At 41.7% G+C, this 12,258-nt stretch overlaps 1 protein-coding gene across 1 annotated transcript in view; it reads left to right on the top strand.

The window, feature by feature from the left end:
• The window catches only part of LOC131591459 (microtubule-associated protein 1B-like), an 83,803-nt gene that overhangs the window by 57,416 nt on the left and 14,129 nt on the right, over window positions 1-12,258 (top strand). The window contains exon 5 of the mRNA XM_058862183.1: window positions 8,448-8,588. Coding sequence (XP_058718166.1) covers window positions 8,448-8,588 — 141 coding nt within the window. The remainder of the gene's footprint in view (window positions 1-8,447; window positions 8,589-12,258) is intronic.

Raw genomic sequence — 12,258 nt, 5'->3', positions numbered from 1 at the left:
TGAGAATGTGTGCTTGCAGCTGAGAAAGCCAGCTATATCCTGGGCTGCATCCAAAGAAGCATTACGAGCAGATTCAGGGAGGTGATTCTCTCCTTCTGCTCTGCTCTTGAGAGACCCCACCTAACCTAGAGTACTGCATTCAGCTCTGGGGTCTTCAGCACAGTAAGGGAATCAGCCTGTTGGAGAGTCCAGAGGAGGACCATGAAGATGAGAGTGTTGCTCGATCCGAAGAAAACACAAACAACCGAAGTCGTTTATGCGGTGCTTTATTGAGGGCCCGGGAGCCTGTGGACTAGCGTCCAAAGACAGAGCCCCATTTCACAGAAAAATCACAGGGTTTTTATATGTTTTCTACATGATTTCTTCATCATCACAAACTTTCACTACTTGGTACGATTATCTCTTTAACCTTTAAATTCTGCCAACAGGTACATTCCTTAGATTATCTCCTAGTTACACTGCTTACATTGCAATATCTGCTATACAGTTCATTTGCAGGTTATATGCGGCCTACCAAGCCTTAGCATGACTACTACTAATGTCAACTAATGCTAACTGTTAACGTTTGCTACTATCTTAATATTGCATTTTATTGAATTAAATGGCAACAATTTCCCCCCTTTTGAGCATTCTTCAATCTTCTGCAAGAATGCTCAACTCTTAGTCCTCGTGGGTTCTCTCAAATGCTGGATTATCTTGCCCAACGACATCTTCATATTTCGGGGGAGGTCGGCGTCTTTCATTGAGACGTATCTCATTGGTTCTTGCTAAGGCTTTGATCACTCTTCTGGTGCGTCTTGTTTCCTTTTCGATGACTCTTAGAACACACTTATAAGCTAACTAAATGATTAGTAACAAGACTGCAAATAACAAAATATACTGTATCACTGACGAAACCCATCTAGAAACCTGAAGTCTTAAAGACTCAAATATTGCTCCGATCCAATTATGTTGTGCTTCTTTTTCAATTTCTTTTGTTTTGGATTCAATCATTTCCAATTGAGAAATGTCTTTTTCTACTTCAATGGTCACGTTTGGAATATGGATGCAGCAATGGTCAATTTTCCTTTTTAGATACTGGCACACCCCATGCTCTTTTAACAATAGCATATCCAGTGCCATCCTGAGAAAGTGCACACATACACTAAAAGATACTTGAAGTTCTGTGCTTTCGGTAATTCTGAAAAATCTACTTGCCAATAATCTCCTGGTTCTGGTCCTACCTGTAATTTTCTCCAACTGGATCTGCTTCCTAACTATTGGATTATTCTTCAAACAAGTTGGACACGTGGCATTCACCCGTTTTGCCAATGTTAACATCTGGTTAGAAATTACTTCTCTTTTTAGAAATTTTACCAATGCCTCTGCTCCCCAATGGCATTTATTATGTTCAGTCTCTAAAATGGCTCTCATAATTCGGGTGGGAACCACAACTTGTCCCATGGCTGTTACATACCATCCAGTTGCATTCTTCTGTGCTCTCGGCAGTAATGCTAGTTTTTCATCATCCGGGGAATACTTCGGTTCTTGAATCAAATGTGGAGTTACAGGACTCACCTTAGTGGGTATCAGGGCCATTTGGGTCCACACTTCTCTGGCCACTTCTCGTGCTGTGACATCAGCCAATCTGTTTCCTCGATATATTTTTCTTTCTTCCTTCTGGTGACCTCTCACATGCATTATTGCAACTTTTTCAGGTTGGTGTACTGCATCTAGCAAGGCTAGAATTTCAGTTCTATATTTGATGGTAATTCCCTGAGAGTTCAATAACCCTCGTTCTTTCCACAGGGCACCATGAATATGCACAACCCCGAAAGCATATTTTGAATCAGTCCATATATTCACTTTCTTTCCGGAACTTAATATTAGGGCTCTAGTGAGTCCAATGATCTCAGCTCGCTGAGCTGACGTTCCAGGGACTAAGGCCTTTGCTTCCACTACAGTGGTAACTGTTACCACTGCATATCCCGCATACCTGGTACCATTTTCCACAAAGCTGGACCCGTCGGTAAACAGTTCCCAATCCGGATCTTCCATTGGAACATCTTTCAAATCCATTCGGCTGGCATGCACCTGTTCAATCACCTCCATGCAGTCATGTGCCAATTCTCCTTCTTCCTGCTCACTGCGGAGAAATTCTGCTGGATTAACATGATTAGTCATTTTTAGATCCACATCATCTTGTTCTCTCAGGATTGCTTGGTATTGCAGCATCCTGCTGGATGAAAGCCAGTGTCCCCCCTTTTGTTCCAGGACTGCCAGTACCATGTGAGGCACAAATACCTCTATTTTCCTGCCTAAAGTTAATTTCCTGGCTTCCTGGATGAGGATCACTGTGGCCGTAACTGCCCGCAAGCATGATGGCCAGCCAGCACTTACCGTATCTAGTTGTTTCGAAAAATACCCTACTGGGCGTTTCCATGAACCAAGTCTTTGAGCTAGCACTCCCAGTGCCAGTTTCTGTCTTTCATTTACATACAACTGAAAGTCTTTATTTAAATCGGGAAGGCCTAATGCCGGAGCTTCTTTCAAGGCTTGTTTCAAGTCTTCAAAGGCCTTTTTCCTCGGTCGATCCCAGCTCAACTGCGGTTCCTTCAAAGCTTCATATAATGGTTTAGCTAGAAGTCCAAAATTCAGAATCCACAGCCTGCACCATCCCACCATTCCCAGAAAAGACCTTAGTTCCTGATGGTTCCTGGGAAGGGGAATAGCACAAATAGCTTCCACTCGATTGACTCCCAATCGTCTCTGGCCTTGGGTGATCTCACATCCCAAGTATATTACACTCTCCTTTATCAGCTGTGCCTTTTCTTTTGACACTCGGTAGCCAGCCTGGCCCAACATATTCAACAGACCAATAGTCAATTTCAGGCACAATCCTTTTTCTGTTGTTGCCAAAAAGATATCATCCACATACTGGAGAACAACATAAGAGGAGGGTAACTCTCTTACCTCAGCAGTCTTCCACTCTTCTAATTCCTTTGCTAATTGATTTCCAAATATTGTAGGGCTGTTTTTGAATCCTTGCGGCAGTCGAGACCAGGTGAGCTGTCTCTTCCTTCCAGTGTCAGGATTTTCCCATTCAAATGCGAAATATTTCCTACTTTCCAATGCCAGAGGGATGCAGAAGAAAGCATCTTTCAAATCAATAACAGAGAACCATTTAAATTTTTCTGACACAGATGTTAATAGAGTATACGGATTGGCAACCACTGGGTGAATGTCTTTGACAATATTATTAATTGCCCTTAAATCCTGCACTAGCCGATACTTACCATTCGGTTTCCTAACTGGAAAAATAGGAGTGTTAAAGTCTGATTCACATTCCTGCAAAATTCCTTGTGCTAAAAACTGAGTTATCAAAGGAGTGACACCCTGTTTAGCTTCTAATTTGATTGGGTATTGTTTTATTCTCACTGGTTGAGCACCTTCTTTTAATTCTACTACCACCGGCTGAGCAGCTTTTGATTTCCCCGGGTTCCCCGACTCCCATTTTCGAATATAATTCTGAAATTCAACGATGACAACAAATCTCTGCCTTGTTGTCATCATTAAATGTCAGAACCACACCTGAATTCTTTTCTCTAAATCTCAAATTTAATGGTTGTAAGAAGGGTCTTTCTTCTAATTGTCCCGTTGCTCCCACCATCCGTATGGTAGTATCACCAATGGGAAAGAACAAGAGCCTATCGTGGATGCTGAATGCGTTACCCTCATATCCACGACAAACTCCCGTCCCCCCCCATCAATATCAATCCTGTCCTTCAAGTCTTGGTCTAGTCAGTTTTGATTCTGATAATTTCCCAACACAAATGCTTGGGCGCCACCTTCCGGAGTCACGGGGTAACCTGTTGATCCATTCACTGGCATTCCTCCCAGTCCAGCTTTTACTGGGCACTCATTTTTCCAATGTCCTATCTGACGATAGAACGCACATTGATTAGGAGCAATCCCTCCTTGTTGGGGACCAGGAGGGGCCATCCCCCGTCCCCCGAAATTGACATTCTGGAATCCTGCCCTGCCACGTCCAGAGCCACGACCGCGCCCAAAACCACCTCTGCCTCCTCCCCCATTACCAGCTTGCTGCATTATAGCTAATAGATTCGCCTGCTGTTTCTTGGCCGTTTCTTTTTCTCTGTTATTATAAACCTTCCAAGCCACTTCTAGCATTTTATCCAAATCCCGAGTATCCTGACCTTCTAATTTCTGCAGTTTCTTACGTATATCTTCCTGTGCCTGACCCAAAAAGATTAAAGCAAGCTGCAACTTTCCTGCTTCACTGTCAATATCCAAATCAGTGAAGCGACTAGCAGTCTCTTTAAGGCGCTCTAAAAATGCCGAAGGAGATTCATTCTTATCCTGCTTGACCGAATACAGCTTCGACCAATTTAATGTTTTAGGCATCCCGGTCCTGATTCCTTCCACCAACAACTCCTGGTACGCCCTGATAGATTCCATCCCTTCAACCTTGTTCGGGTCCCATCCCAGATCATCACTCGGAACCAAGTCATTCACAGTTCCCCCAGCTTGATACAGCCTAATCATTTCCCGAGCACGCTCTTTCATGGCCCGCAACACCATCCCTTTCTCAGTGGAATCCATTAGGGTATCTAATAAAACCTGCATGTCATTCCAGTCCGGGTTCTGAGTTCTAACAATCATCTTAACCACCCGTGCCACCTTTTCAGGATTCTCACGGTAATTACCTGCTGACTGCTTCCAAATCACCAAATCTCCTGGGGAGAAAGGCACTTTCACAACCACTTTCTCTTTTTGGGGTCCCACCGCTTCCCTTAAAGGGGCGATTAACTGGGGTCCCCCATGATTTTTACGTCCCTGTCTGGTTCGTGCCGCGAGGGGAGTATTTCGCGGGGAAGGGATTGGAAGACGTATAGCAACCTTTTTAGCATTCTCGGGTGCCACTATAACGTTTGTCGCCTCCTCATCCTCCCCATCCTCCTCCTCCGAACTACTTTCAGGTAACGGCGGATACAGCGAGGGATGAAGTGAGGCAGAAGGGAGGGGTGAAGCGGTAGGAAGGGGTGAAGCAGAAGGGAGGGGTGCAGTGGAAGGCGCGCCTGGTGACACCAGTAAAGACAAATCTTCTTCTGTCCGGGATTTTAAAGCTAAACACCGCACACATTTAGATTCCTTTTTACAACACTTCTCCCCCCCGCACTCAGATTCTTTCTTCTCCAGCATCATTATTCCGCACTCGGTTTGCCACTCCTTTTTACGACGCAGTAAATGAAACAAGTCTAAATACTGTATTTCATCCCATTTTTCACTGTCCTCCAAATAGCGCATTAACGAATTTATGGTGTCAAAGTCCACAGTACCATTCTCTGGCCATGACGGCCTCTCTCGCTTATATTCGGGCCACCAATGATTACAATAATCAATCATTTTATCTTTACTCATCTCCTGGAAAAACCCTTCACTTTCCCACCTCTTTAGTAAACATCCCAGCGGGGTATTTTCTGGGATACCTTTATCAGATTGAACCACAGACTTATCAGACTGAACCATAAATTTAAGTGCTTTAAATGGCATTTTAAACCTTACTTACAGCCGTACAAAAACTCAGTAACCAATACCAACAACCAATATGCAGCAATATACGAAACAATAAAAACCACAATCAACACTGACAGCCCAACAAAATCTATCATACCACACACTCACACACAATCTCTCCAATACTGAGGTAGTTTCACTTTTAGCAGCAACAACTTACAAACACCTAAACAATAATTCAACAACAAACTATCATATCAACCAATAAGCAGCAATATACAAAACCACAATTAATATTTACACTTTAACAAATTTAAGCAAACCACATACAGCAAATAAAAGGGATTAAATACCAAATAAATACCAGACCAATCCAACTTGCCGCTTCTCGACGCCGCGAGGGGCAAGTGCCGGACCTGCGCAGCTTTCGCCGGTCTGACAGCCGGCGCCTAGGCTTACCAACCAGACGTCTTAGCCCAACCCTGCGAGGATCGCCGCCTCGTCTTATGAGCAGGCACCCAAACCAGAACCAGAAAATAAAGCACCTTCGGGCTTACCTTTCGCAGTCGTCCGCCAGGTGCTGGGGTCGGGCACGAACCGATGACTCCCCGAGAATCACTCGGTGCCGGCGTGGAGTGGATCAGAACGCGAACCGCCCCAGTCACCTTCGGAGTCCTGCCGCGGTCGCCAGAAAACTGTTGCCCGATCTGAAGAAAACACAAACAACCGAAGTCGTTTATGTGGTGCTTTATTGAGGGCCCGGGAGCCTGTGGACTAGCGTCCAAAGACAGAGCCCCATTTCACAGAAAAATCACAGGGTTTTTATATGTTTTCTACATGATTTCTTCATCATCACAAACTTTCACTACTTGGTACGATTATCTCTTTAACCTTTAAATTCTGCCAACAGGTACATTCCTTAGATTATCTCCTAGTTACACTGCTTACATTGCAATATCTGCTATACAGTTCATTTGCAGGTTATATGCGGCCTACCAAGCCTTAGCATGACTACTACTAATGTCAACTAATGCTAACTGTTAACGTTTGCTACTATCTTAATATTGCATTTTATTGAATTAAATGGCAACAAGAGGGCTGGAGCACCTCACCAATGAAGATGGACTGAGATAATTGGGATTGTTCAGCATGGAGAAGAGAAGGCTTCTTATAGCAGCTTTTTGGTATCTAAAGGGAACCTACAAAAAAGCTGGAAAGTGACTTTTTACAAGAGCATGAAGTCATAGGACACTATATACGATATGTCATAAAAAGGCTTGGTGAGGTCATGGCAGCCACTGAAGGTCAACCCACCAACATTTGCAAAAAAGTTTACTGAACTGTACAGAAGTATACAGAAGTATACTAAATATATGGATTTTTCGTAGCATGCAAGTAAATCTCCCTCTGGAGGGAAATAGTAATTATTACTAACTATAGTGAGGGTAAAATAAAATAACAAAGCTCTAGTTTAAAATATTTAACAGTTATTTCAAAATGCAGAAGTTTATTTCTCCACTGCAAGTTCCTTTGAGCAATCAGGTATCTACATAATTTATTATTGTTTTGAAAAAGGTCTTAGGCTGGTACACTTAAAAAAGTTATAGTGTCCATAGTGGTATCATGAGATGTAAACAGTACATGTGACTGTATTTGAGTGCTTGTTTATAATTATGGTGAAACAGAAACATCCTTTAACTTTGTAGGGAGTTGAACAGAATGAGTCTAAATATGCAACTTTTATGCGTGATTTAAGGCTGTTACTTTTTAGTGACATTTTTGTAACAGAATGACAAGTAATGCTGTACACTGGGAAAAGAAAATTGACGTCCCAAAAACAGTCTGACATATTAGCATATAGGATACAGTTGCCCAACGGTGTCCTGATACAGAGTTATTAAAATTCAACAAGAGTTATGGAAGGAATATATACTTTTTCTTTCAAATTTTGTTCTCTTCTGCTCCTTACTCTGTTTTCCCTTGTGGCATTACTTTTATTTCCTTTCTCTTTTTCACTTGCCATGGTTTTACCCCAGCTGGCCAACTGGCCACTAAGTACCATGCAGCCACTTGCATGCTTCCCCCCCCCCATCCTGGTGGTATGGGGAGGAGAATCAAGAAAAGAAAAATAATCATGGGTTCAGATAAAAACAGTTTAATAATTGAAACAAATAAGATATAATAATAATAATAAAGGTAGCAAAAAGGTGAGACACTTCCAGCCTCCTTGGACCCTTTGCTCTTCAGGACTGCCTCCCAAGGAACTTTCTCAACCAGTCTCCTTAACAGGCCAAAGTCTGCCCTCCAGAAGTCCCAGGCGGCAGTTCTGCTGACACCCCTCCTTACTTCTCTAAGAATTGAAAACTCAATCATTTCATGATCGCTGTGCCAAAGACAGCCTCCAACCATCACATCATGCACCAGTCCTTCTCTGTTCACAAACAGCAAGTCCAGGGAGGTGCCTTTCCTAGCTGGCTCCCTCACCAGCTGTGTCAGCAAGTTTTCTTCCACACAGTCCAAGAATCTCCTAGGCTGTTTTCTCTCTGCTGTATTGTATTTCCAGCAGATATCTGGTAAATTGAAGTCTCCCAGGAGAACAAGGCCTAGGAGTTGTGAGACTTCTACCAGTTGCTTATAGAATATTTCATCTGCCTCTTCATCCTGGTTGGGTGGTCTATAACAGACTCCCACCAGGATATCTGCCTTGTTTGCCTTTCTCGTGATTCTTACCCATAAGCACTCAACTCTATTTGTGCCATCATCAAGCTCCAGACAATAAAAACACTCCATAACTTGAAAATGTTTTGATAGTCCTATGGAGGCTTTGGTGCAAAATATGCTTTAAATTAGATGAGGTAAACCTTATGTTCTCAGAGGAAAGTACAAACACATGATAACTCCCATTATTGATGTGTTTCTCTCCTCTTTAGGTGCGCTTAATGATCACAGATGCTGCAAGACACAAGCTCCTTGTACTAACTGGACAGTGCTTTGAAAACACAGGGGAACTCATTCTTCAGTCAGGGACCTTCTCCTTCAATAATTTCATTGAGATCTTCACAGATCAAGAGGTATGTTCAGAAAAGTGTTCCATATATTGTCATGTGATGGCATAGGTTTTCAAGAGACTAAAAATGGCCCTTTTGTTAAAATTAGCATTAGCTAACTAATGCTGATGCTTTTTACTCTTTATTATAGGCTTTCTTTAAAAACATTTAATTTACTTCAGTTTTGATGTAAGTTGCTTTGCAAAAGAATTACATTTTAATTGGGGGAATTAAATTGTAGTTTCGAGAAAACCAAGCAACATTTTGACAGTGGAAGGAGACAGTGTTGTGTTTAAAATATTGTCCTGGTTTAGGGCAAATTTGGGAGAAAACCTCCAATGGGGGCCCCCCCCGGGAAGCAAACCCACGTGGCCCCTTTCTCCCACCCCCCAACTGGTTCAGGAAGAGATTGCTCTGAGAGAAGTGGAAAAAACCTGTTTATTTCACAGGCACAGCACTACCCAGCACAAGAATGAACGATATCAAATTACAAAACCTCTCGCCGCTCCGAAGAGATGACAAAATTCAGAGGGTCTCTTTCCTGTGGGTGTTCGCTCTGTTATCAGTCCCTCTGGTGCTGGAAAATGCCACTGCCCAGGCTGGGCTCCCGGTAGTCCATGGGTGCAAGCTCCCGGTGCTCCCCCGAGTCCCCAGTTCAGAGCAGGTTTGATTCGTTTCAGAAAAGGGAAAGAAAGCAGTCCAGGAAGACCTCTGCTTCAGCTAGTTGGAAAGCCAAGGGGATCTGTGTCTTGTTGTCTGTCTGTGCTGTAGTCAAAACTCCTGATGCGGGGAGAGCAAGTACAGTCTCTGATAACAGACTCGGTGCTTCTTTTCCACTCACTTTTACTCTTAGATGAAATTTTAAGAATACAAAACCTGTCTCTGGGTTAGGTGGATGAATGGGGATACAATTTAACATCATAATCAACCCAGGACAAATATACAGCTTGTTTATCTAAGGTGCACATACAAAGCAGTTGAATTTGACAGCAGGTTCTTGCCTGATGGCAGGTAAGTAATAAGTAACATGAAATAAGACAGACTACCTGTTGGAATGGCTGTAGTTTTTTGCACCACCTACCTGTTTGGCTTCTTTACTGTAGTGTTTAACATTTTGGTAGTGAAATCTATAAATCTTGTGGGATTTACAGAACAAAAATATAAGAATGAAACATACCAATATTTAATGCTGTTTCTTTTATGACTTGTCAATTTGCTGTCTTGCTTAATGTACTGTGCCTGAAAGTCCCTGTAGGGCAGGAACCCATAGTAAACAAGCTGTCACACTTAATTTGGCTGCTGCATAAAGTATATATTTAAATAATCTATATGGCTGTGTCCCTAGGTATTTAGTTACCAAAATTAAATAGGAGCATTTCAGTGGAGTGAATTTTGAAAGTTCAGAGCTGAAAAAGTTTGCTTGAGCTCCAGTGTGACCTTGCTGTATCAATTTGGGGACAGACTTTTTAGCAGGGCCTGTTGAAATAGGACAAGGCCTTAAGTGTTTTAAACTAAAAGAGGGTTGATTTAGACTAGAAATAAGAATTATTTTTTTTTCCAATGAGGGTAGTGAAACACTGAAACAGGTTGCCCAGAGAAGTTGTTGACCTTCTACAATAAGGTCACCCACCTAGTAGATGAAAGGAAGGCAATGGATGTAGTTTTTCTGGATTTTAGTAAGGCTTTTGATACTGTCCCTCACAGCATCCTTCTGGAAAAGTTGCCCAGCTATGGGATGAATGGGCTTATGGTAGACTGGGTGAAGAACTGGCTGAAGGGCATGGCTCAAAGGGATGTAGTAAATGGGGCTATATCTGGCTGGTGACCAGTCACTAATGGTGCTCTTTAGGGCTCAATTCTAGGGCCAATTCTGTTCAATATATTTATTAATGATCTCAATGCAGGAGTTAAATGCACCATTAGCAAATTTGCTGATGATACCAAACTGGGAGGTGCTATTGACTCTCTTGAGGGACAAGAGGCCTTGCAGAGGGATCTACATAGATCAGAGCATTGGGCAATGAAATGTAACAAGTCCAAATGCTGGATTCTGCACCTGGGACGGAGTAATGCCAGACATGAGTATAGATTGTGAGACAAGTGGCTGGAGAGCAGACCTGCAGAAAGGGATCTGGGTGTGCTGGTTGAGACAAGTTTTGTTTCTTTTTTTTTTGCTTTGCTTTTTACAGACAAAGACATGTCTGACATAGGAGTGAGATTTATTTATACTCTTATCAAATGGTTTAAATACAACAAAGATAGAAAATACATATTTTCTGCTTTATTTAGTTATTGGTATGTTATTTTTTATTTCAATTACAGCCATTGTCTTTGTTGCATTTTATTATTGGTAAGTCCTGAAAATAAATTATATAACAAAAAGAAAGGAAGCAAGGCACACAGAGGATCACAGAGATCTGCTGCAATCAAGCATCTTTTTATATATATCCATTTCTTCTGTTGATTCAGTTTGTAGTCCAAGATTTTCAAATTATTCAGCTGCAGTCTAATCTATATTATCGTTATGAAAACTACTTCTATAGCTTGAACTAGAAATTGAGTGTCTGCAAAGAAGGTTGTGGTATTTTTCATTATACCATGTGGGGGCATATTTTGCATTGAATTTTATGTCTGAATTAATTCTATAAAGTTTATATAATTTGGTGGTCTCTGTTAAGTGAAAATAGAACAGAAATGGGCTACATTTGACCTATTTTCCTCCTTAAAAAAAAAAGTCAAATGTGTCTGTGGAACTGGAAGAACATAAAAAGTATAACGTACCTTTACATGTTTGTGTACTAATGTGGAAACACCAAATATTGGTTTTTAGTTCAGACTGGAATAGAGCAATAGCTCTTCACACTATTGCATGGGACTTTTTGTTTTCTGTGCCTTTATTTCAGTAAACTGTGTTAATACTAGGATGTTGTGGTTTAGGAATAGTACTCCCCAATTTAGTGCCCCCACTAAGACTCTCCCAAACCAGACACTGCTCTCTCCCCCTCCACCCCCACTGAAAGCACAAAAGACAAGGATCATGGGTTGAGAAAAGAACAATTTACTGGAAACAGCAATGAGATAAGAAAACTAACACTAACACCAAGAATATTAATAATAAAAGCTATAAGACAAGGAAACTATTTACATGGTAAACTTCAACAAATACTGACTGGCTCTTCCTGACCACACTTTTCTCCTGACCAGGAAAAGGTCACCCTTCTCCTCTGAAGCCAGAGAGGATCCCTTTCCCCCCCATCCCTAGCAATGACATGAGGTTGTATTGAATAACATTAGGTCTGGACATGCCCCTCTCCTGACTACTGTAAAAAATTAGCCCTGTCCTGGCTGAAACTAGGACACATTTTCAAACACTGTCAAAATTAATGGAGTTATTCTAGATTTTCACTTTTGTGATCCATGAGTTGAAAATAAAAATAATAACAAGATTGTTTTTAGCCATAACTTTTTTCTTCTGGCTCTTCATTAGCATTATATTTTTTTATTTATAAGACTATATATAAAACATTATAAATATATATTGCATGATACATATTTTCTTATATATACTTGTCATAGCTTAACCCCAGCTGGCAACTAAGCCCGACATAGTGGCCTGCTCATTCCCCTCACAGTAGGATTGGTGAGACAGAGGGGGAAAAATGAGACAACTCATGGGTTGAGATAAAGACAGTTT

This window comes from Poecile atricapillus, chromosome W (assembly GCF_030490865.1).
Source record: "Poecile atricapillus isolate bPoeAtr1 chromosome W, bPoeAtr1.hap1, whole genome shotgun sequence".
NCBI classification, from domain to species: domain Eukaryota; kingdom Metazoa; phylum Chordata; class Aves; order Passeriformes; family Paridae; genus Poecile; species Poecile atricapillus.
The sequence above is the reverse complement of the archived record's forward strand: the minus strand, read 5'-3'. Positions and strand labels throughout refer to the sequence as shown.